Source organism: Micropterus dolomieu, linkage group LG22, assembly GCF_021292245.1.
Source record: "Micropterus dolomieu isolate WLL.071019.BEF.003 ecotype Adirondacks linkage group LG22, ASM2129224v1, whole genome shotgun sequence".
NCBI classification, from domain to species: domain Eukaryota; kingdom Metazoa; phylum Chordata; class Actinopteri; order Centrarchiformes; family Centrarchidae; genus Micropterus; species Micropterus dolomieu.
In genome coordinates, this window is record NC_060171.1 from 6021173 (window position 1) to 6048483 (window position 27311).

At 39.0% G+C, this 27311-nt stretch overlaps 1 protein-coding gene across 1 annotated transcript in view; it reads right to left on the bottom strand.

Moving 5' to 3' along the window:
* Positions 1 to 2115: 2115 nt before the first annotated feature.
* The window catches only part of tmtc3 (transmembrane O-mannosyltransferase targeting cadherins 3), a 29196-nt gene continuing 4000 nt past the window's right edge, over positions 2116 to 27311 (bottom strand). Inside the window, exons 4-14 of the mRNA XM_046037376.1 lie at positions 22121 to 22220; positions 15855 to 15970; positions 15337 to 15509; positions 12609 to 12861; positions 9688 to 9836; positions 9294 to 9414; positions 8999 to 9110; positions 7769 to 7872; positions 6566 to 6735; positions 6130 to 6356; positions 2116 to 4618 (exon numbers count right to left, since the gene is read on the bottom strand). Of these exons, the coding sequence (XP_045893332.1) occupies positions 3738 to 4618; positions 6130 to 6356; positions 6566 to 6735; positions 7769 to 7872; positions 8999 to 9110; positions 9294 to 9414; positions 9688 to 9836; positions 12609 to 12861; positions 15337 to 15509; positions 15855 to 15970; positions 22121 to 22220 (2406 nt within the window). The 3' untranslated portion in view covers positions 2116 to 3737. The remainder of the gene's footprint in view (positions 4619 to 6129; positions 6357 to 6565; positions 6736 to 7768; positions 7873 to 8998; positions 9111 to 9293; positions 9415 to 9687; positions 9837 to 12608; positions 12862 to 15336; positions 15510 to 15854; positions 15971 to 22120; positions 22221 to 27311) is intronic.

Sequence of the window (27311 nt, forward strand, 5' to 3'; positions counted from 1 at the left end):
TGTGTGTGTGTGTGTATGTGTGTCTGGGGGGTTTATTAGCTCAAAGCTATTTACAAGGAGCATAATAGGCACGGTTAACACACACCAGCCTTTAAAAATACAGTAAACTGCAAAACAGACAAGATAGTCAAGACAATTTTATTCACTGTAAATGTATATTATCACAAATAACAGTTTGCCACAAGGGGCTTTCAAATCTGTAAATCATACAACACCCTGACGTCCTTGGACCTGTGATTTGGAATAACCCCCCCCCAAAACACTATGGAAACAAAATGGAAGAATTCTCCCTCTCCCAGGACAGACATCCTATAGATGTCATGTGTACAGTATAGATTCACAACGGAAAATCAATCATGCAGTATATTTTCTGCCTACATTATTATAATTGAAAATGTCATATTCATGGTTTAAATTATTGATGGGAATTATAGAGGCCAGACCTGATGGCTCTGTTATGCTCTTTTTTTAAGCGTACAGGGGTTACTAGGTTTATAGACTCAAAGACATTGGCTCGGCTCAGCTCAGCAATACGAGCCGGCTCTTTCTTAATCTACAATACATTGAAATATGTCATATTGATGGTTAAAAAGTGGGATTTGTTGGAATATTCTAGACTAACATACAACTTAATAAAAACTGACAACTCTGTACAGACATGCATTTGAAATTATTTGTAAATGCCAAGAAATTCTACAGAAATGCCAAATCTGGAGTTGACATGTTTTGTATTTGTGATAATTAAAAAACAAACAAACATAATCTTATATATTGATATAAACTATCAGAAATTGTATCTTGCATTATTGGCTAGTTGTAGGATTTGTTGCTTCTCTGTTTTTTAAAGGATTGTTTATTGAATTTGAAGACAACACAACCAAATTGTAAACAGTATTTTAATTATGCTTAGTTATGCAATTTGTGGACTAAATGATAGATCAACTGACAAATCAACAATGACAGTAATCTGCCCAGAACGCCATGTGACTGGAATGAAATGTAACATTTCACACACTATCTCCTGGCAAGAAAACCTCAGATTATAACCACACAGCAGGTTAAGTGACAGCAAAAGCCCTTCAGCAAAGTGTTCAAGCCAATAACTGTGCTGCATGAAGGACACATTGTGACTGACAGATTGACAGTTACACTCTGCTGCAGTCAAGCAGACAGAACAGGCTCTGGCTCAGCTCAGTGTTAGTTCTCTCTTTGATTTCCTGTGATGTTTCACTACCACACTGAATAAAGTAATTACTGGAGCTTTTATGCCTTGAAGTTTTGACAGAAATTAGATGCTGTATTCACCTCGGCTGCCCCATTATTTTTTTTTGTCCCAAAACTGGAGATTCGCCGGTCACCTCAATACTGCAGTTTTATCCATTTCATTTGTGGTCCTCACAGCATCACAAAAGCTACGTATAAATATCTCACAGAAATGTGCGTTTCCATCTTATACTATGAATAATCCACACCCCTCACTGTGGACAACTACTTTCAACTGAAATAATAAAAAAACAGTTTGTTGTATTTATTGTTTTGTTTATTGGTCATTTAATGTAATTTTTCAAGCTCTACAATCTAAATTCCGTTCACCTTTACTGTAAAGAAGTGGAAGCAAACCATATCCAAATCCCCTGCATAGCTAGATATGAATAGAAATGAGGTTAGTCTTTTTTTGTAATTTAGGTGAACTGACCCTAAAACTCCCTAGAGCAATATTTACTCCTTCTACATATCCAGCTTTTTATTCAAATTTAATGTAGTAAACCCAGCAAAGTAAAACACATTGTTACAAACAAAACCCTTTAATTTTCTCTACATTTCCCCAGACACTGCATCGGTACATGTGCAGTTGCATTAGTTGCCGTGCATATATAAATTACATTACTTAGTTATTTGGAATATTGGATTTAAATTTGCAACTCAATTTTGGGACTTTAAATTGGATTGGGACTGACCTTGACATCCTGCGAGGCATGGCACAATGCGCCTGTGGTATAAAATGCTCTACAGTACATGATGCATGACCCTTGCTGCATAGAACAACAGGACAACACTGCAGGCATCTGCTTTACTGTAAACATGTTGCAAACAGACACAGTAGAACAAAAGTGATGAGTTGTCATCTCACTTTATTTAATAACCTTAGACCCCCACCACTATAGGCTATTGCATAAAAAAAAAAAAAAAAAATCTTAAATCGTACAAAAATCAGTCACTCCGCAAAATGAGGTGAAACAGAAAATGTTGCAAACGGGATGCTTTCTTGAAAGCTGTACCTAGGTTTTTAGGGCAGACAGTTGATTCAATAGGTCATACATGTTTAACCCTGACATCGGCTCTGTTATTTCAAAGTGGAAAACATCTATGATCTGTTTTACATGTGTGAGTACACATATTGAAATTTAGTAGAAACAAAATAATGCACCATGAATTTAAAGCATACTGTCAGTGGTAAACAATAACATCTACAGCATTGGCAGTGCATATAAAAATAATAAATAACACTGGATACAAGTACATTGTAAATCTATGTACACAGCATTTCAGGGATAAACAAGCTCAATGCATAGCGGGCTCCTTAGTACCACCACAGTGCTCCTAACTTACAGTAATACAGTCTTCTTTCCTGTGATTCCACTATCAATAATTGCACTGAGCAGATGCAAAAGTTATTGCACTGTGAAGCAACTGAATAGAAAGGCTACTACAAAAACTTCAAAATGTGAAACATCCCAATGATATTTTAGTGCCAGGAAGCTAAAACAATGTCATCACTGTGGAGCAGGATGAAGGGGGAGATCTGTTTTCTGCGGTGAAAATTCACCCTGTGAAGTGGAAGGAATAAGGAACACATGATGAAGCCCAACGCTGAGGATGAGTGTGCGTCATTGTTGACCGTCACATAAAACGTGTGAAAACGATGTGTATCGGATAGTTTACCAAGAAAAGCAGGAAGAACATTCCTCTCTAATGCGTCTGTAGTGTCTAAAGGATGGGAGACAGCGTTGGAGATGCGAGGAGGTAATGTGACAAAGGGAGTAAGATAAAAGTCTAGATGAGATCACAATGTAATTTTGAGGTGAAGGCAGCTGTGAGCACAGAGGCTGATGATGCAGTGGCAGGAAATGCCGAGTGAGATCAATAAAGATTAGAAGACGTTGCTGCAACAGAACTTAAGCTTGGTGTTCAGTGTGGAGGGTTATTTTGCTCTGTGTGGTTTGGGTTATTTTGAGGCGCACACTCTGCAGCTATCATCCTGCCTTGAGGAAATCTGGGGAACACGTCACTTCCTTTAATTGTCCATGATACAATCATTCTGTACACAGGAGCGAGTCACATCTTAGTGAAAAAAAATCCAGTGATAAACAATGACTATACATGGAAAAACAAAACAAATATTTATAACTACTGCAGATTTACGATATGTGAAATCACATTCAGGTGAAGCACACACATTGGCATCTACATCTGCCATAGGCTTTAAATAGATTATCCCAAATTGGCTTTGTGCTTATTGTTACATGAGTTTCATGTGCAGATTAACATTTCCCTTCTTTACAAGATTAGTGTTAAAACAACAGGACCATGCAGAGCGGCCTGCAAACACGTAATAAATCAATGGAATAAAATGACAATTGATTAAGAATACACATCTCTAAGGGGGGGAAATGCAGTCTCATCCCGGAGCATTAAAGAGCTCTATAAAAGTAGTCCAGCTATAAATTACAACAACGTCAATCACCACTTAATATGCGCTCAATCTCCTCTAGTCTCTTCAAGGCAGCTGCTCTTTTTTCCTCTATATCTTTAATCTCTTTAGTGGACTTACCCTTAGTCCGCTTGTCAGACTGGCTGCTGTCCAAAGACTCCGATTGGTCCACACCCACAGCTCCGAGGCTTTCTGCAGAGGATTTCCGCACATTCTTCTCATCCCCAGCCCCCTTTCCAACAGCATCAGCACCCCTCCCTTCCTCCTCACCCTCAGCAACCTCCTCCTCCGCCCCCTCCTGAACTCTCTTCAGCTTTTCCTCCTTTGCTGACATGGTAGCTCCCTCTGCTGAAGTAAGTGGTTGCCCTGCTGCGCTCATGGCAGCCATTTTACTTCGTACAATACTCAAGTGACGACGCACATACTCCTCGTTTGGTGCCAGGGCCAGTGTTTCCTCAAGGCAGCGCTCTGCCCGCGGCAGGTCACGCTCCTCAAAGTAGACCACGCACAAGTTGTGCTTGCCTTGTACATTGGTGGGGTCCATGCGCAAAATGCGCTCAAAGCAGGCTTTAGCACCATGCGTGTCCTTCTTGTGGTTCATAAGGATGTCACCCTTCAGAATTAGGCCCTTGATGTGCTCTGGGTGGTGGCGCAGCAGCTCGTCCAACACAGGCAGTGCATCCATCTCGCGTTTTGACTGAGAGTAAAGCAATGCCAGGTTAAACAGGGCACTGCGGAAGCCGACCTGCAAACCAATGGCTTTACGCATCCACCTCTCAGCTGCTGCATTTTCATTGGCATCCATGGCCAGCATGCCGAGGTTAAAGTAACCATTGGCATCTTCAGGCTCCTCCTCCACATAGGTCAGGAAGCGACGGTTAGCCTCAGGCCAGAACTTTGGCTCACCTACCACAGACAGCAGACACATAACATGACAAAGGGATGGACGATATGGCCAAAAATACAGGCTAAAAAGTTTCATATCTTTCGATATCGATAATTATCACGATAAGTATCAAATTGTTATTTCTTTCGAGTTTCAAGGCTGATTTTTGCTCCTGAGTGAAAGTTGAAGAAACCTGATGGCTAATTGTGGTTTAAACACTTCAGGCCAAACGGTGGATCACTTCACAAATCTGAGGTAGAACATTCAAAACAATTCAGATAAAATCTTTGTCAACAAATATGCATAAGTAAAATTAAGTATAAGCTTTTTTAATTTGTGTACGATTGAAGTGAATAAAATCAAACATTTATTTAACATTTGTTATATTGGTATTGGAAAAAATATATCGTCAAGGGACGATGAGGCATCACCACTATGTAAAAAAAAAAAAAGAAAAAGAAAAAAAGAAAGAGGGGGAGTGAGTCAGAAAGTTGAACTTAACACAAGAGACATAAAGGAGAGTCTTTCTATCGTACACCTGCCCTGCCTGTTGTTCAAAACCTTGAGAAATTTAAACTTCTCCGAAAGCAGCCTGCCTGCGTAATAGCTAGTTGCAGCTGGTACGATTCAGAAAAGTGACACGCAGTAAGGCTTTAACAAGTTGTACCAAATGTACCAAGTCATTTTTGTTAATTCTTTTAAGTTAAGGCATAATGTTGATAAATGTTATGAATGAAGCGCCAAACTATGCTGTACAGCTCTACAACACAGAGTAGAAGAAGTAGGAATGTGATGAATGAGAAGAAAATTATTTATTGTATGCCCTTTCCGCTTTCACAACTGTGTGAAACCTGGTCACCTGCTGCAAGAATAATGTTACACAGAAGAACTCAGCTCTCCAAACACTCAAAAAGAGTTTTCATTCTGTCTGCACATCAAAGGTTGACAGGCCACAGAGTCAAGCTGAGGTGAGCGTGCTGGAAAGGGAAAACACACTGACAAGAAATATCGCTACCTTAACTCTTTGAATTTTGTTCAAACCACCCTACGTAAAACTAAATAGACCTGTCATTCATGATGTTTATAGCCTCAACAAAGTGCTCTTTACTGCAGTAACCTGCAGCAGGAATCTGCTGGTAGTAAAGTGCATAAACACTGTGGCAAGATTTACTAAAGAAAAAAAAACATGGGTGGAAAAGCCAACATTAACCGCCTGAACCTCCAGTCAAACCTGTTGGAAATATAACTGCTTATTAAATGATTCTATTGTCACAGAGTTGATGAAGCATTACCTAACTGAAACTTGGCCATGAACTCATTGCAACACAAGGGCCGTCATAAAAACCTGGTTACACCCTAAAGGTAATATCAGGTTATTTCCTTCGTTCATACCAGCTTGCATGAAAGCTTCAATAAATTCCAAGTAATGTTTTCCACAAGCCAAGTGTCAAAAAGCATTTATTCTAGCTGGAGACTGGATTAGATTTAAACTATTCACTTCCTCATTTCAGAACGGGCAGACAGCACTCACCAGACTCCTGCATTAGAAGTGCTGAGTTGAAGAGTGCCAGTTTGTGGCGTGGGTTGAGCTCCAGAGCGTGGTTGAAGTTTTTCAGGGCTTCTGATGGGTCCTTCATCTCAATGTTGACGATGGCAAGGTTGTACCACAGGTCAGCGTTGGTGCGGTCAAGCTCCAAGGCTCGGAGGTAGGCATCCCGGGCTTCTGTGGGCTTGTTCATCTTCAGCAGCAGCTCACCTCTAAGTCAAATACAATTCAGAGTCTTACTGGCAGTGCATCTTCAGCGTTAGCGAAAATGAAGATTTAGTGTGCTAGAGAAGAAAGCCAACAAAACTAAAAATGTGTCACTGTGTTGATAATTAAAGTCAGCACTAGAGGTCTGCCTGTGTGTGTGTGTGTGTGTGTTTGGAAACAACGTAGGTTTATAAATCAAATATAAAAACCATGCCTGCTGATGTAGGCTTGTTTGAAGTCTGGTCTCATGCTGATTGCTTGTCGGTAGAGCTGGTCAGCCTCCTCCAGCCTTGATTCGTTGGCCCGGATCAGATTGGCCAGGTTTATGTAAACGTTCAGATGATTAGGTGCCACACGTGTTGCATACTTCTTACCAGGAATAACCTGATGAGTGGTCAACAGAGAAGTCATTGGTCTAACTGCTTTGGTAACTTAGAAATACAGTGAATTCAAAAGATGGCAAGATCAATCCGAACATGTTGGACAGATTTTTCTTAACGGGCTTTGAGAGTAACAATTCAAAACAAAATAATAATCTTGGCCCAATTATGGGTAATGTACCTCGTAACTGTAAGCCGTCTGACTAACACCGCTCTCAGACAAAAGGCTGTCTTGATGGTGGTGGTGGCAGCTGGTGAAGTAAACCAGTTGGCAGCTGCCTCTTAGATTTGGATTTGAATTCCAACTAGTGCATGCCAATACTAGCCCTTATGACACATGCACGCAATGGGTGTCTACTGGTAAAGATTTGGCAAAACCATTTCCACAGTAGTGTTTCCCAGCCCTAATGGAACACCTGCCCCCCCAAAACAAATAAACAAAATATGCTATCGAGGACGAGGCACGCAATCACACGCAATCACACGCACGCACATGCACACGCGCGCGCACGCACGCACATGGCGTGGAGCAGAGAGATATATGGTGTGAACGCTACTGGAGTTGACGACAACTCATTACTTTACATAATGCTGTAATTCAACCATGGTATTCTTTTTTCTTTTTTTCAACTGCGGTATTCTGTCAGGAGATGCAGTGACTTAAACCAACAGTTAGTAAGAAAAAGCGAAAATAATATTTAGTTTGTTAAGCTATGAGCAGAGGAAACCTCAGCTAGCAACTAGGCTAATTTAAGTGTAAAATGCCATAGGCTAATAATGGTGACTAGCAAAAAACAATTGTTTTGTCTATGAACCTTGACAGTTATACGTTCCTCGACCACCAAAGCAGTCAACCTAGGGGAAACTCTGCTTGGTGTCTCTGCTATATAGCTGGGGCAGGCAATACACATCAGAGCTAAGATAACAAATCAGGATCTATTACTATACTGTGATATTTACCGTTACCGAGATATATAAAAGGACATAGACTGTTATAGAAGATTTTGGCCCACCCCTTATGTGACATGATGAAATACCTGTGGCATAAGGGATTTGGCAACCAAGTAGGCATCTTCTGCCTCTCTGGACTTGTTCAAGTTCTTGTAGGTTCTTCCAACATTCATGTGAGCACCAATGTCATCTGCAGAAACATTGTAGGAAGTAGGCCACAGTCAACATACGTTAGGGGTTAAATGTATTTGAACATGTTTATACCACATTTCTTTGTTTTAACATTCCACAAACACACTAAAATAAGTTTAAATACTGAAAAATAACACCTTAAAGCTGTATCTAAGAGAAATTTCTATAGCAGCCTTGAAGCAAAATCCTTTTGGGAACCAGTTAGAAAAGTAAGGGGTTGAAAGGGGTCAGTCAGGACAAGCAGAACTGATGCTTGATGATTAGCATAGCAGGAAATCCTCATCAGGTTAATGCGTTTACATTGATAATCTTGGGGAAACACTCTTGGGTGGTGAACAGGCAAAAGTGTTGACGTCTCAGCTGATGATAGGCTTCCTGAAAACTGAGCTATGAAGCAAAACAGAAATGCTGGGAGACAGTCAACATACTGAAACTGCACATTTTATGTACTAAAATAACATACATTTAGTATAAATTTGCCATGTGCTTAACGTCATAAGTTCTTGGGCTATAGTTAATGGATTCATAAAGTTGGCTGTCTGTTTGGCATGTTTGGAGAGACGTTTCTGGAAAGTGAAATGATCAGATAAAAAAAATACATGAACACAAAGCCCCATGGACTTGAAATTGAATTAGAAGTCAAGTCATTTTTTGGAAAGGTCAATGTTTACTATATACACATTTAAGTATGTCTCCAACAGACAGTTTCAAGGAAAACAAGAAACTGCATTAACAGCAGCTTTTAGTGATCATATGAACAATAGCCTTTGTTAGTCTGTTTCACGTAGTCACGTCTATACAGCAAGATTAAAAAGAGCTCAAAGCCTTAACGAACACAGGGTGGAAACACTAACAGAAATACTTTACAATACATGAATATCCCTTGAATTTTGTAATAGTATAGTATAATGTGCAGTGTTGCAAGTATAATTACCCTTTCCACATTAAATAATTATACAGTGTTTGCTGCACTTGTAAGTATAAAAGGTATGTAACAGGTAATCAAGAACCAGTTAAAAAGATTATTTGACATGGCCAAGCAGAATTTCTTTTATTGCATGTGTGATTGCATTGTTTCTATCACGTATGTAATAACTGACGAATGCCTGATTTATGTTTCTTACCTGGCTGGACGCGAGTGGCCTGGAGGAAATACTGCAGTGCCTTTGCGTAATTGTTTTGGTTCTCTAGAGCGTGGCCAACATTATTCCACAACTTTGCATTGTTCTTGTTCACCTGAAGAGGCAGACATTAAGCATCCATCCATCATTATTAAAGTCATCTGTTAGATGGTTTATTCAGACCTTTTATAACAAGGTGACAAAAGATTTGTTTTAACAGTGAAAAACTGCCAGGAAACACTGGCAAGGTAGGCCAAGATACTCCGACAAAGCTGCCTTAATTGTCTTTCCAGCTTACCTTCAGGGCAGAGGTGAAGAGTGTATATTCTGACTCCCAGTCCCAATTCCTGTTGAAGGTTTTCGCTGCATGTGTAGTTAGTAGCACTGCAATTATCAACCAGGAAATCTTCTTCAAGTGTCTACAGAGGAAAATGTAAAGAGTTTCAAATGATATTGATTTGGTAATACAATAAATCAAAGACTTAAAATTTTGAGAAGCTGATCATGTTATAGTAAACATAAATAAGTAATAAAAAAGAGTAATAAAAGGGTGCAGTGTGTTCTTTAAATCAATAGATATGACTTTGTACATATGTAATAAGGTCTGTATTCTTGCGTAAATGGACAGGTTATAATATTTATTCCCTTACATTGACGGAGCTGCAGTAACACCATTATGGAAAAGCACTCACCGTTTATGTGACACAATCTTGAATCCATGCGCAACAAGAACACAGAAACCCATACTGGGAACATAAAGTACCCTCTCTGCCACAACAAAACCCACGGGGAAGAAGAGGTTAGACGCAGGAACAAAGGGTAGGACGATCAAAGACAGGGCCTGGAGGAGAAAGACAACATGACTTGAACCGTCTTGGTTAAACATGTGTGTCAATCATTCAGAAAATATTAAAATGATTCCACTAGGGCGGAAAAAAATGAGTCAATTAACCAATTAGTCAAACTATTTTCATAATCTAATACACAATTTCAGTCATTTTTAAATCAAAAATACCAAAAACTCTCTGGTTCCAGCTCAAATGAGAAATGACAAAACAAGCAAGTTCTCAATGGAAATTAGAACTGGCTTATAAAAAAAACCTTCAATAGACAAAAGGATTAATCTATTAAATGAAACAATTAACTTTAGTTTTATCAATAATTCAAATAATCATGAAGTCCTGTATTAAGCATACAATAAGCGCCTACATGCAATATCGACTGATGTTGTAAAATGAGATATGAGCAAAAGCTACAGACAGATTAAAATCAATCCATCCAAGCATGTCTAAAATCTGCTTGGCTGATGCCAAGAGATCTGATCCTCCTGCACAGGCTGGAGCCTGAGGGTTTGTCAGTTTTTATATATCATTTTCCTTCTGTAAGGGTAATCTCACATAGGGTGTCATGTTCGGATAATTTTCTGAGCTAAAGTAAGCCGGAGCCTGAGTGACTCTCCAAAACTAACTCTTTAATAATGTGGACACACAGTGAATCTCTGTAGGTCTAGGAAGGATACATACTCCCCACCAAGATGTATGCATACTGCGGATTTGGTTTCGCTCTGTACTGCTGATGCCTCTTTCTACCCGGCCGGGCATTGCTGTTTAAGACATCCTCAGTTTCCAGAAACCTTCACCATCAATAAGAGGTTGGTCCCAAGGGGTCTGCCAACTGCTTCTTAACACATGGGATGGTTTAAGAGCAGACATATTTCCCCACAGGGATTAACTCAGTGCAACTTAAAAGCAGAATGAGTAGGATGTGTTGGTTGCAGTTTGTAAACACAACATTCAGAGTTGGCCCCCTTCCTCCCCGGCTCACAAACACTAGAAAACGAGTAGACAGGGCACTTATTATCACACTCTGGAACAATCTACCAGAGGACATCAGGCTTGCAGAGTCTGTTTCTGGTTTGATCTCAGTTCTTAAGATACATTTCTACAAATGTGTGATGCACATTTTATTTTAGATTGTCTTGTTTTATTTATAAATATTCACTGTGTGTGTTATACTTATTTTTATTCAACTTGTCTATGTTTAACATTGACTGCTTTAAATCACTTTGTTACCTGTATTGAAAAGTGATATATAAATAAAGCTATTATTATTATTATTATGAAGTGTGAATGAAAATAATCATTAGTTGTAGCCCCAGCGCACACCCAGCAGCCACCGCAGGTAGGAAAAGGGACTTCGCAGTGAGTCCAGTGGACAACTGTTCTCTAAAACAATTTGGGACATGTGGGACAGCTGGCAGCCTTGCAGTAAAGCTAAGTAGGTTGATGTGGTATGATATTATTATGTAACATATTCCAAAATTCTCTTAGCAAACTAGAGTAAACACAAGAAAAGGTCATAATTCAGTTTATTTTGTCTTGATTTGTTGTCCCCTTTCCTAAACTGAAGCTAAGAGCAATACTGTGAGGAAGTTTACTGACCTTCAAGTAAGAGAGTCATGGGCCTGTTGCACAACAGATGCTAATTTGTTCCTGTGTGCCACAATGAATAATTGCCATTCATTCATTCATTCCTTCAAAGCTCAAATAAGAGCTTATGTTTTATTTCTCTTCATTTTTGCAGGCCGAAATTTCCTGTTTTTGTTTTTTTTACTTGACATGCTAAATAATAAAAAAAAGCTTATTTGATTATATTAATCAAGATGGTAAAACTGTTCTGCAATCCCACTTTTGTCTCAGCGTGCAATTAAACAATGTAATGTAGCATACGTCACAAGGATTATGTTACCAATAAAAAACAAAATGTGAAAAACAAAGTTGAGAACCCACACACTACAGTAATAAAATGAGGATCTAGCAAATGGTCAATTTTAGCATTTGCTGGTTAACACAAGGAACCGCTTAAACTGATGGCTTTGATAAAGCCAGTTTCTTGCCCTTATGTGGCATGACACTTTTTTAAGGGTAAAAACACAACATTAGTTATTTCATTTGTGAACAATTTACATCCAACGGAGTTATTCACCCAATCTGAGGAGTTCAGAGTGATTAGTCCCATGTTAGTAATGGAGGAAAAATTGCCTAGCATGTGAGAGTTCCCGAGGGTAATCCACAAAAAATTGGAAGCCCTGTGTTTGCAAGCCCTCATTTGATTCACAAGGAGGAAATCTGAACAATGCAGAGACACTAAAATGTCTTTTCAATTTCAAATTTTTAGATATCTATATATTTATATATGTTTATGTTTATTGTTGTTGTGTGCCTAGGCCCCAAAAACAAATTCCTTGTATGTGTAAAAGCAATTTTGTTTATGGGTATCTAAGACATACAAATCTCACTTTTTGCAAGCAGTGTTCTTCAAGTCTGGTTTATTATGGATTATGCACTGCAACTTTGACATGGATGGTGCTTTGTAGCTATGCTGCTTTTGCAACTTTGGTTGGGTATAAAGATGGTAGGTAGAGTGATGTTGTACTTAATTCAACAAACATCATTTTGTTGGCCATGTGTCCAAACAGTGTTATAGTGTCATGACTACAGCATGCTGTCCAATACAGCAGTCTGACCTCCAAATTGTGTTGAACATATGAATATTGTGACCATACATATTATAACAAAGTATATTGTAATAATCTGACCAAACTTCCTCATACCATGATGACAGTCTTGGCAGAACTGTGTCTGTAGCGCAGGCTGTGGTAAGCTAGCAGGGACAGAGAAGTGTAGAACACCAGGGTGGCCAGGTTACGGAGGTCTAGGAGTGACTCCACCAGAGGGATGGTGCCCATAGTCCAGTCGCAGCAGAGCTCAGAGGGATTCAGTAGAAGCCATGCATTCACAGGAAGTAGGTAGTTAAAAGTCAGTTGTCTAGTGGGAGTGGGGCTGACTGCTGCCGGGTTATCAAATCTACAAGAGAGGACAGAGAAGAAAAGTTAATTTTACAATAAAGCATGGAAGCAATAAAAATATTGGTAAAATGGTATACTGGCATGACATTTGTGAGGAAAAAAAAACTAAGACTGCAGAAGAAAATAATAAAGACCTTTTATTTAAACTTGAATTTGAAGTCAACTTCAAAGCTGCAGACAATCTACAGTAAAATTAGTGATAAAAAAAGTGATCACAATAATCTTGTGTCACACTATAACAGCCACGTAGGCCCAATGTATCCCACATCTGATTGTTTTTTTGTCCTGGTTGAACCGCTGTATTCTGTAGATCTATAAAAACAAAAACTATTTACATCATCTCAATCTATCTATGCATCTTACGGTTTACATTTTCTAAACTTTACTTGAGTGTAAGATACCCTCATTCTCTCTGTTATCATGGTGAGCCCCCAAAGCTTTCCATAACAACCATAATCCCAACATTATTGGCTGGGAGATGAAATCTCATTGTTTTGCCCTTTCAAAAACCCTACAGTCTAGCTGTAGGGCTAAACCAGTATAGTTGTTCTCTATAATAAGGCTAAAGGAAAGGCCATGAGGCCTTCTAAAATAAAAACATTATCATTATATGCATCATTAAATATGAGTCTGCTTAGCAAATTTATTTATTTATTGGGATTATTTGAATGAAAAGAGATTCCTTGTGTAAAGTTCAGAGAATGTCCAAATTGGAAAGAGGTTATCCACTGGAGTGCTTATTATGTGTCTATATATCTAGTTAATTACATTGCAATCTGCCTATTTAAATGATTTGGGGTGCAACTGAAATTCGGCATGAACATAGTAGTAAAGGAAATGTTGGGTCAACAGAAACATTAGCACTTTATGATTAGCACTTTATCATGGACCAAATTGCTGGCCAAGGGGAAAGTCTGACGTGAAGGTGGTCTTCAAAGGCATTAGGAACCAGTGACTAGGGACAATGACCATCTGTTTTAAAACTTCATGGCTTTTTGTCCAGTAGCTGTTATATTACACTTGATACCATTGTCAGATGAAGGTCAAGACAGTGTTTATCCTACAGTCACAAAGAACATGTTTTGTCTATACGGCTGCCAGAGACACCCGCACATCCTTTACTCACATTTCTTTTTGGGGTTTTAACGTAAGCACCTCCAGCCTGTATTTGTATCTAAACTGCTCTGGTACAGCAGGTAGTCCAAACTTGTTTTAGAGGGCCACTAATCACAACTGGGATATTGATAATCTAAATATGCAATATTGTTATGGCTTGAACACAGAAAAACTCTCAGACAATCTGGAGACATCTTTAGGATTAACTGCTAGAGGATTAGCACATCTAGGCTAATTGTCTGGAATTTTATCTTCGTGATCAAATGCCATTAGGTTGAGTCTATCTTAAATCCTGCACAGACCATTTCAAAATAGCCTGGACTCAATAAACTCTTATGGCTGGGAGGACAATGTAGAAGACCTAGCACGAGACAGCTAGATTTGTAAAGTCTCCAACTGAACCCCCTCCCATTTGTGTCAGAGTTTTTGATTAATTGACTACTGTTGGGGTGTAAAGAGAATTTAAAGTATAACAAAAGTTGCTTCTGTACATATCTGTAACCCAATAGAATTAACATTTGGCCTTTGGCATAGTGTTTGTCTGTTGTTTTAGGAATCTTTAAAAACAGGTCTTTATCTACATAAAACTAAACTGAAGAAACAGAATGTTTAGATGACAATGTCCTCATAAAGACAAGAATTTGGACATAAGGACAAAAAAAAAAAAAAAAAAAAAATCACTAGATTTTCTCTTTTTAAATTTAAGAGGATTAGAGGGAATAGCTTCACAGTTGTTTTCAGGTTGCTCTGGCTTTGGCCTTTGAACTCCTACACAACTGGTTGCTTTCAACATTTGAGATCAAGGAATTAGAGCTACAACTACAATGCAAATGTAAGTATGTTTAATACATATTTGATACAGAGCTCTACACCCTGCAAAATAGATGCAGGACTTTTAATCACAGCCATCAGCTACAGGAAGTCAGAAGCCATGGGAAGATTTTCTTCTTTAATCAAATAAAGACATTATGTAAACTATTACATAATCTGAAATAAATAAAGAACAAGACTAGTATAATGTGTTTATATAATCCTGCAATCTATTTACATTCAAATCATGACTGACTGTATTCCACTGCCCTTTAGTATCTACAAATGTCTTTTCTTTTAAGTGCAGATAAGATACAGCAGCTATTGAGCTAGACTGTTTAAATATTTTACTGCAAACACTCCACAAACAAATTGAAATTTGAAAAAAATAATGTATGTATGTATGTTTGATTTGTAAAATTAATTTCTGACAAACTAATAAAATCCCATGTAGTTGACAAACAGGAAGAAATTCCTTTAAAGGCTGTGTGACTGAAATGCAATTTAAGCAGAATTTTGCTGCCGCCAACTGGATAATGCATACTACCTGGTGAAGACAGGAAGCTGGGACTGGATGACTTGCACTCTGATGATGACGAGCAGCAGGGTGCTGATAATGAGGACAATGAGCTTCAGCAGAGTTTGCAAGACAGCATAGGGGAAACCATCTTTACCCTGCAGGACTTGCCGCAGTGTATCCAACAGCATGGGCAAGGTAAACTGAGAGTAGCAACAGGAGAAATACGGTTAGGAAGAGTCAACTCAACTCTACATTGTAAAGGGTTCCTACACACTTTAAAATTTAAATGCCACTTATTTTTTACACTTTCAATTTAAGTTTTTGATGTAAAACATTTTAAAATCTAGCTTTTCATTCCATTAAGGCTAGTTTAGTGCTTAGTGCTGATTTAATACCTGTCTGATGTGAGATTAAAATCCCTAATTCAGGTGGCAACTGCTTGTTAACACATCTCTCAATTTATGTTTAAGGCAAAGTCCATAACACAAAGTCAGCCATGCTTCGATGCTGCAGGCGTGACTAATAGAAACAACCAAGAGCCTTACCCCTTGTGCAACAAACACTTCATGGACACAGCAGATGCCGACTACAGTGATTCCCTGCTCCTTACACAAAGTTGCTGCAGCCACTAGAACAACTGTCAAAGCAATGGGAGCCCAAACTGAAAAAAGAAGAAACAGTATAGACAGATAAAAGACAACTTATAAACACACTTTTACAGTTAAATGAATAGAAGCCAGGCATTAAACTCCTGTCTTTGCCTTCATTGGTAGTGTGGGTCCCCGCGACCCTGTACGCAGGATAAGCGGTTGACGATGGATGGATGGTAGTGTGGGTGTTGTTAATCACAGAACATTATGGAAAATGCTGACGGAATAGTGGAATTTGATAATAAAAACAGAATCAACTGTAAAATGCAGGATATCGTGGAATCTGACAAAATGTGGACGCATTTATAAAAATCAGGGTTTCCCCTAGCATTATAAGCATTTTTTGACAGCACTTATTAATAGAAAAAGCTATACTGCTATGTTTTAGTGTCATTTACAGGTAAGCTGCTTCTGGTTTCTTGGTATTTCACCAAGGGCGGGGCTCTCTCTCTCTCTCTCTCTCTCTCACACACACACACACACACACACACACACAAACACACACACAAACACACACACACACCGTCATATCAGACAGAGTCAATGTGCTAGCAAGAGCTCTTCACTTCAACAAACTCTCAAAAAGTGCAACGACATCAGCAGATGCAGACCATGAGCTCGCAGAAGACTGATCTGGTATTTTGTTACAAGACACGGACATGGTTGATATTTTACAAGTACAGACCAGGTAAAGGAACAGTGAACACACCAGTTTCTATACGCTTTGTCATTAACAAGCCTCCTCATCAGGTCTACATATGAGTTTCTGTGTCTTTCTGGCAACTTTATAAAACATACTGCTGAAGGAGAAAGTCAGTAGAGCGGACAGATACAGGAAGAGAGAAGCAGAAAGCGGAGGGAAAAGCTGGTGTGTTTGCAGTAAGAGACCTGAGGTGTAGGTGTGTGCATGCAGGAAAGAGAACTGAAAGGAAAGGAAGCATATTCAAGCAGTGACCAAACGCTAACATAATGTGGAAAGTATAGTAGAAATTAAATGGTGAAATAAGAAATTACTAGAAATAGAAATATATTTGCAAACAATTGTATTCATCCACCACATGATTACAAAATGTGCTTAAATAGTGAAATAAAAATTACGGAACCTGGTAAGGAATTTAAACAGATTTCATAGGGCCCTATAACACAAACTGCACTTCCATAAACCCTACGTCCATCAGTGGCAATGGAGCAAGCTGACAGTTTCAAATACCTTGGAATCACACTGGACAATAAACTCACTTTTGACCCACACACCACTGATATCCACAAACGCTACCATACGCAGACTCAAAGCACTTTGTTGCCCCGACCTTCTGTTAAAGCCTTACAAAAGCATAATTCAACCCATAATACTCTACTGCTTCCCCTGTTTTCTTAGCATGCTGTCTGTCTCCAACACGAAGAAGTTGTCCCATATTATACACACTGCTTCAATCATTGGTTTCCAAACCCCCAACGTGATCTCACTATCAGAGCCATCACTCACATGGCACTCGACCCATTTTTCCACTCTATTCATATCTGGGTGTAGAAACAGGACACTCAGATGAAAAAAAAAGAAAAAGGCACGTTTTAGTAGAGGTTTGGTCCCCTCTGTCATTGCGGTGTTAAATTCCATAGCTCACGAATCATAAGAACACACTATGTTTTTCTGTACAATTTTTTTGCCCCATCCTGATTTCTTCTATTTTTGCATATTTAATCACACCGCCCATCACTGACTACCAATCAGGTTGCAGCATTTCAGGGATTACTAGGTCACTGTGTTAATAGCTATGTAAGATAGCTAACGAGCAGGTTTTCAATGAGAGGGGAGAGACTGTTCAAGAAGCTGCTTGTTGCTGTTTTGTGTGTGTGCAGCTATTAGTGCCACACCTTTTATCAGTAATAGTATGGTAGTGTTTCCCACAGAATGACAGTGTAACTGTGGCGCGGGTGTGGGGGGTGGTGCGTTCATCGATATTGACTACCAATAAGATGGGTTGACGGCGTTGTGTTGGACAGATTTGTGCAGCGGTGTTCCATGAGGGAGAGAGGGCGAGAGAGAGCGAGAGAGGGACGAGCGAGAGGAAGTGCTGCGCCAACACGCTACGGCGCTCTGCAGTCAAATACGATTTTAAATAGGTTTAGTAAAAAAAAAAAAAATCGAAAATCTATATGTGGCGGTCAGCGTTGATATTGTGGAGGGCCGCCACAAATAAATGAACGTATGGGAAACACTGGTTTATTATCAGTTTAGAAAGGCTAATAATGTTTACTAAGCTGTTCCTGTTGGTATAGTAGTTTAAATAAGAACATATCAATCTGTTTAGAGCAAACAGTTTAACAAATACTGCATTTATTCTATAACATATTTTTCATCGCTGCTAATAAGAGTAATGATAGAATTCATATATGTTCTCTTAAGTTGTCAATTAATTTGCTACTGATTATGTTTATCTACCCATTGTGTAGATACCGAAATGTATTTACTTTGGCTGAATATTCTTGGTTTAAAGCTTTGCTTATCTGTTCTTTGTATAGGACCATACAGTAACCAACACGTGGATAAGTAGAGTGTGTTGACTGGTGTGGTGACAGTACCGAACCAGAAATGTAAAGATTATAGAAGTTAAGAGTCTTTCTTTCAAAATTTGGTCTTCAAACTAAACTGAATATAGAACAAAGAAAACTCGAGTAAACACGAAATACATCATTTCATCTATTGAAGGAAAAAAAGTTATCAAACACCCATTATATATTACTTAATAACAGGTTAGGCCACCTTTAGCAGCAAAAAACTGCAAACACACACTTCCAATGACTGGATCACTGAAGGAATACTGGCCCACTCGTCTTCTACAGAATTGCTTTAATTCAGCCACAGAAGAGGGTTTTCAAGCACAAACTTCCCATTTAAGGTCCTACCACCGCATCTCAATTGGATTCAAATCAGGACTTTGACAAGGCCACTCTAGAAGCCATTCAGAGGTGGATCTGCTCTTGTGCTTTGAATTGTTGTCTTGCTGCAAACAGTCATCATATCATGGGGGTTGCTCCGCTTTAATCTTGAGAACCTGCAGAGCTGCAGTCTCTATTCACTAGTCATTGTAACTTACACTGTACATTTACAGCTAATCTAAGACTTAGCGTTGACCATTTTCTCTATGCTCTGCTCGCCTGCCATTCACCGGTCTTGAGTTGTGCATGCCCGCTGAGAATTGCATGCATGTCACGGTTCCTATTCTTTGTGTGTTTCATCAATGGTGATGATTGATTTGAATGTCCCACGTCGTGCACGCACAACTCGCACAACACTGACGCAGCTGGTGCTCTGTCTCTCTTCTTCTACCACAATCACCACGGCTCAACATTGTGATATCTGTCTGCTATGGGTGATGGACAACGGCATTGTCTATGGCCCAAACCTATTAAGAAGCTTCTTTCTTCTCATAATTTTATTTACAGCATTATTATGATATTTATATCATAATAGGCTGTATAATAACTTATTGGGAGTAACCCGGTAGTTCTATGTAAAATCACACATTGAGTACCCCCATTTAGCCAAAATGGCTTGATTCTCGTTTCATAACGCCTCTGCTAAGATTCTATCAAAGCATCGAATCTTCGACTAATCAGCGTCACCCCTGTAATAAAATAAAAATAATTTTGTACTGGCCTTCTTTAAGCTTGTCTTCAAAATAATACTTTATTATCTCAATGAAACAAATGTATACAGTATGTGACACAAAAGGGCAATTTATTATTTGGGCTGTTAAAAAATATTCTTGGCCGATGAGTCATAAATTGATTTCAGAAGGTGAGTGGTTGGCAAACAACCTTAGGGTGCATTACTACCACCAACATGAATGGAGTGTGGATCGGGAAATGCATATGCAAGGACCTCTTAAGTATGTCTGAGCAGGACATTCAACAGGACAGGCAGTAACAAAGCTTGATTGTGTCTAGTCTAAATGAATGCAATTATCAATATAATTTGGTTAATTGGTTGAATGAGTAACAAAGGGGGACAATTACTTTTTCATACAAGACTAGTTGGTGTTGGATAACCTTTATCCTTTAATAAATTAAATGATCATTTTAAAACTGTATGTTGTGCTTACTCAGGTATTAAATTTAGTTTGAAGATCTGAAACAATTAAGTGAGACATATGGAAAAATAGATGAAATCGGGAAGGTTACAAATACTTTGTTTTAATGTCAATATGGAAAACTGTGTCTCTGAGCTTGTGACAGTTTCCCTCAGAACCACCTCAAAACTCCTCAGTCACACAAACATTTGACTGTAGGCTATTACTGCCAAGCAATGAATGAGGAGGACTACACCATTGCCTAATACCTGAATGACTTGTGTCTTACAGTCACAAGTGGGACTTTTCAGTTTGGTTTCCTACCTCTGTCTTTAATGTCTGCAAGAATGTCTTAATGGAAGGGCACGTATGGGTGACTAGCAGGAGTGGACTGGTAATCTGGCACACCAAGAAAATGCCTGGTGGGCCGACGAACCTTTGGGGCCGGTGTAACGTAAATTATTTATTTATACAACTGTTTTTATAAAATGGGCCAACGATCAGCCTGTAAAGCATGGGCAGTGGCCCATTGGAAAATATTCTACACCGACACTTGGCTGGCCGTATCACATCTCTTACTGGCCCTGCGCCCCCCGCCCTGTCTGTTTCTTGCATTGCAGCCTCCCCCCAAAAGATTCTTCAGATGGAGGCCGCCAAATGAGCAAAAATAACCGATCTGTTTTCTTCCGGTGCAGCTGCAATACCCAACGTAGAGCAAGCACAGACACTTGAAGGAGTAAAGGAGAGCCATGGCCACTGCCAGGCAGAGGAGGAGGCATGAGACAGCGAAGCAGAGGGACAGAGAGAGCAGGAGGAGTGTTAAGGTGAAGCAGTAAGCATGGAGTAGCTCAACCTGTAGGGAGGGAGCAGGAAGGTAGGGTCATTTACACTAGGGAAATTGGGGACATGTCCCCACCAATTTTTGAAATGGCAAATGTTGTCCACATCACTTTTAAAAAGCATCTGTTAAAAATGTTTTAAAAAAACTTGCACCAAGAAATGTTAATGAAAATGCTTTGAAAAAGGTTTATTTGCACAATAAAAAAAACCTGCAACGCAATGTAAATGTAGAGGAAACATCTGCGTTTAGGGTAATGAAGCTAAAAAAAACTAAACAAGGTAGGCCTACTGACTACTACATTATATTCCATTATTTTTTTTAATCAATTGCTACCTAAATTTTGTGTTTCCCTCAATATTAACAAAGACATTTCCACCAAATTGGTGCAGAAAATGTCTCCAGAATGCAGGAAATTAATTGTTTAATGTTCAAAATCTTCTGGGGGACAAACCACCCAGACCCCCAATCATATTTCATCAATAAATATTTTTTGTAAATACTATGAAAATATTTTCATGTCATGTTCTCAAGACCCTAATCTAATTTGGTAGGGTGTGTGCAATGCCATAGTGACAATAGTGATGATTACTTCAATTAAAGTAAATGATTATACCATAATCATAACGCTATCATAAAGTGAGACTGTCACTTCTGCTGGTGATCGCTGACTGTCATACAGTGCAGCATGAACTATTTGACATTGTTTTTGGAGCATAGTTTCCTAATGCAGTCTTAACTTCGGCTAACTGTCCTAATGGTTGAGGTGAGGTTATTTCCCACGTTGCTGTGAAAATGACTTGTAGGCTACTTGTACTTGAGTATGAGTTGTGTACTCCTTGGACACTGACCGACTGTAGTGGGCCTCAGGAACCCAAAATGCCAGGGCCTATTTTCTGTCCCAGTCCAGCCCTGGTGACTGGTGGTGAATGATATGCAAAAAACCCCAAAACAAGCAAATAAACTATGATTTTTGCTAGGGTCTACCCTGAACAAGCATGTTCCTTTATGTCTGGAGAATAGGTAGGGGCATCTCTGTAGCGCCACAACCAGAATAAGAATCAGAACGATCTTTATTGCCAAGTAGTGTTTTACACATGAGGAATTTGGTTTCGTGATAAGGTGCTACACATAGACAAACATACAGTTTGACTTAGTCATACTGCGATTTTGATAATATTTTGATTACAGCCCTACATGGGAAATAATTGCGAGATAAGTGCGAGACTAGCAAAGTACATTAAACTCACCAATGGAGTGATCTGCACCTGTTGATTTTGTGTAGGCCAGGAAAGCTGCCAGGAGGAAGATTGAAGAAAGAAGTTCAGCTCTGCCAACCACACCTGTGACCTGATGATAAAAGTGACAGCAGTCAGTACAGTGGCCCATCCATACTGATGTATTTATTATTTGTTCATTTTAAGTTTCATTGACGTGCAGAAATTTAAAAGTCTACCAAAATAGTGCATGTTCAATTATACATATTGAAATTATTCCTTTCCTGATTAGAAGGTACTTCATGAATACCATGCTGTTTTGCCATGGATTCTCAGGTATCAAAGAGGTCAGAGCTTCCCACCAGCACATGACCCTCCATCCCAAGGGGTCAACAACAACTTCAAATAAATCCTCAACCTGTGGGAAACTGTCAGCGACAGAAGTGTAGCAGCAGATCCCACAATAGGATAAATTAGGGCCACTGTAGGTATAAAAAAAGTTGTAATAATAATTACGGAGCTGGGGGAGGGGGTAATAGTTGGTGAAGAACCCAGAATTTGCAGTCATAAATTTACACGAAAGAGTTTGGATATTCTCTGAGATTAAATGCAGAAATTTATAAAGGACTAAGATATGACACATGCTTTCAAGTGGCTGTGTCCCTCATTTCTGTTTAACTGTCTGAAAGCTCCATCTCTTATGTCTGCACTGACACTTGTATAATTAACTCTTGAAATGCACTTTTATAGTCTAGCCTCCCTGTGATCCTTTATCATACCTTCCCACACCATTTGTCTTAATAAAGATTATTATTATTATTAATGAAAATAATCCCCCCCCCCCCATACATTTACCACTTACTTTAATCTTGGAGTGTTTTCGTATTACCCCTCTCCCACAGCTCCGTAATTATTATTCAGTTTTTGTTTTGTTTCTAACTGTAATGGCCTAATACGTGGTTGTATATTCCTGAAACACCTCAAATTAATAAATACAGAGTAACGCTGTGTCTAAAAATGGCTTTAACCAGTATCCACACATTTATGACCTTAAATCCAGCTATGGAAACAGCAGTCTCTCTGACAACGTCTGTCATTTGTGTAAATGATGACTGCCCTCGTGTGGAAGAAATAACATTCTTACACCAAAGAGTTCTTAGAAATAGACATACCCTAAAACCACACATACAGCCCCACAAAGGGTTTTACAGAGCACTTTACAAAAGAAGAGTTGTGACAAGTAGGCATAAACATCAAGATTCAAAGAAGGCTCATGCATCGTGCTCTCACTGGCCTGTTAATTGTCAATTGGTGACAGGAAATAATTCACTGGCTGCCCATTTGGCTGCAACTAGTAACTATATCACTGTGTCCTTTGAATGCTGTGGCCTGTAGAAAACCTACCGCTAACTTTATCGGGCAACCACACTACTGCATTAGCTCACTTAAAAAGGTGGCAAAATTTTTTATGTAGGGACCATTTTGCTACAAGGATACTAGGGAAACATGTATGCCCCTGTGCTACATTCCCTGTTTTAGTGTATTTACAGCGATTTCTGTTAAACATAAAGAATGAAAGTAAAGGACAGCAACAGGGAGCTCCTCCACACTAACGCACACACAGCGAAATCAATGGACAGCGGGGCAGAGAGACCAAGGTGAGGACAGTGAAGTCAACCAGGTGAAGTAAATATAACTTGAATATTATGCTTGTTACTGAACGTGCAATAAAACCTTAGAGTAAAAAGCCAATATGTTATCAATACACCAGTTCAACAAGCACAAACATGTGGAAAGCAATATTTTGATCTGCTATGTCTGCGGTCTCTCATCCCCCGCTGCTTTGTTTTACCCAAGCACAGCGCGCTAGCTCAGCTAAGAGCGAATTGTTACAAACAAGCTAACTCCTCCTACAATCCATATGCCACGTATCTTAAAATTTTGCACATTCTTGTAAACTTGGCTGCTGGCTGACAAAACCAGCCCCTCCTCTCTCTACAAAAAGTACTTGCTGGCAGTGAATAACATCAGCAGCAGAGGGAGGAGGACAGGACAGGAGGAATGGCTGATACGGACTGATGTCTGTGTTCTTCATTCATTCTAAACTTCATTCGCTATTCTGATGTCATGAATATTAATTATTTTACTGACATTTCCAGTGAGCTATCATTGAGTTCATACAGTAACTTTTTAAACATTACAGTTGTTGTTCTAGAAACATTTAGTTATATTTAAAATATATGATTCTAATCATCTATATTCTTCTTTTAAACATAAAAAAACAATTTAGTAAGGAGTGTTGATAAGAGCAGTAGTGTCGATAAAATCCGAATGATACCCAACATTAGGCTAACTATGGTTAGCTCAATTTGGCTGAATTACTCAATGAGTGTGTTCCCCCAGTGCCATTTTAAAAACTTAAGATACTGTTTTGGAGTACACTAAATAATTTATATTTGAAAATACTTGGAGATACTAAAAAAAAAACAAAAAAAACAACAGAAGGCTCCATTCAAAAACCAAAATAACACACTGAGAAAGACATGGGAACGCACAAGGACTCTTTGTACACACTTATCATGAAGGGACCTTCAGTGCTTGGAGCATAACTCAAAAACAAATGATCTGTTCAGAGAAAGATTCCAGACGACGATAACACGAAGGGCATTTGCTGGACTAACTCTAAGGGCTCATTTGTGAGGCAAATTGTTTCCATTCAAGAAGTCTGGGAGACTCTGCATAGATTAGAGAACACTATGAGGAAGACTGGCGCAGTGGTGCATGCTGTGTAACAGTAGCACTACACCCCAAGAGTGTTTTCTTTGTTTTTCTACTCTGGTCAGGGCCTGTCTGGTCATCAGTTCAGCTATGTTGAATAGGATAAATTACATGTCCTAATTAGGGAAGAGGCTTTTCAGACAGGCTCTATAGAAGAAAATGAGATCACATTCAAATGATATACAATAAGCAAAAGGTTTTTGGTTCAATAAACTTTGTGGTCCTCATAACATTCATGATAAATGGCTGTAAGAACTAACTTTAAAATTTCAAAAACAATTTTAAAAGATTTGAATGCAGCACAAAAGAATGTCTGTAGTCAGAAGACAAGGCCTGTTAATCAATGATATAAAATACCATGCATGTTAACACAGTCCACAACAGGGGAGAGGATGTCTTGGATAAGATAAGGTCACACCCTGAGCAGGCCACGAGGGGCAGGGACTAACAATATGCTATGCTGACGGTTTTTACACATTATTTTTTTTAAAAATCATATGAAAACAATGTGATTTTGATGGAGCTTATTCAGCTCTAAAGGTGGGTGTGATTGTGTGGAGTAAGGCCACGTGTTCAGAAGCGCCAAACCTGAGGCATTACCCGAATATGATGTCACACCCTGCAGACAGAGCTGGTGGGCATGTCGGAACTATACTGAGGTGGTGATGTTATAGCAGCGATGTAAGCAGCAGAGATGTGATTTCCTAATGCACCTCCCCTGTACAGTATGTACATATACACATGGCTTATACACTACATATTAACAGAAGCAGCCAAGAGTTCTGACCTGACGTATTGGCTCTTATATTGTGGTTGCAGTTAATGACACTGTTGTTACTCTGTTTGATTATATAGTACATAGAACATATATACCTGTGAACTAATCTTGGCATGTTGTTTTGCAGGCATTTTACACAATATATACAGGAGAATGGCACACTCGTAATGCTTTGTGTGGACGATGCTACTGCAAGACCACAATCTGCTAATATACTGCTTCAGCTTTTCCCCATCCCCACTGGGCTTTTCCAGTGTGATGGGCCATCATCTGGAGAAGGAGCTTCAATTTTGAAAGGGGCCTCCCTTCCTTGAGGATAAATGCTGGGTATTTCTTGCCAACAACTGAAGAAGTCATTTAAAGACCCCATAAATTGGGTACTTCAACTTGAACTAAAAAAAAAAAGAAAAAAAAGAAATGCTACTTCCAAGAAAACAGTGTCTCTTCAGTGGTGACCTCATGCTGCACTGGTGAGCATATCTGAAAACCAATAAGCATTACTAATTAATTTCTATCCATTACTAATAGCCCATTCATTCACACCGGAAACTGATCGCTCAACAGGACATCACATTAAAGGAGACCTATTATGCTTATTTTCAACTCAGTAGTTTAATTATGGGACTCCTCTAGAGTAGCTCTGCATGAGCCAAAGTTTATTCAAATCTTGAATTATCTCCCTTAAAGGGTGACAGTCGAGGGACAGCACCATTGACTGAAATGAAGCCAAAACAGCCCTGGTGCCTGGCTGTAGTATAGGTCATAAACCCTGCCCCCTCCACATTAGCGGGAGACACATGGGTTAAAAAAAATAAAAATAAATAATAAATTCATAGTACACGTCAAATACATTTTTCCCAAAGATCATTTTAGATAGTTTTCATGACAGTAATGTAGGACTCTACAATGCGAGTATTTCAATTGCATATGCCCCTAAAAACAGATACGTGCGAATGGGGAAAATTATTTACGAACACAGTGTGTGAGTAAAGACTACAATCCACCGTAATCTTTCTTCAGCTTTCAAAATGTTGAACTTGTTATACATGAATGGTTATGATTACTGACAAATCAGTATTTAGCATTAAAAAGTTAGAGACTAACAACCATGTGGGCCATTTTTCTTGAGAGAGAGAGAGAGAGAGAGAGAGAGAGAGAGAGAGAGAGAGAGAGAGATTATACAAACAGAGTACTATTAAATTAACATTATAGGTTTTATTTAATGTTATAATATTATACTAATACACTAATTTATACTAGTTACTCATCCTGGTTGTGGATAGTGCATCTGCTGTGGACAGATATAGATTAAGCAAGAGCCAGAATGCCACTGCGTCAATTTGTGGTCCTTCTAGCCAGGCTCCTCATAACAGCAACAGGTTCTATTTTACTTAAGTTCTTATTATAAATATGTTTTAGTAACCCACAGCACATAAAGTATGTTGTGGATTGTGAAGGTGTATTGTGTATTTGTTCCTGGTTCCTGGCTACTACAGGCCCCACAATCCACAAGCCGCACCAATCCCAGTAGAGATTTCATTGATGAGTGTTTGTATTCATTGCGGTGTTTCCCATTGATTAACGAGACCATAGCGGCTCGCCACAGTCTTAATTTGCTCTGCCATAGTTTCAAAATGAAATGAAAATATTTTTACACATCTCATAATA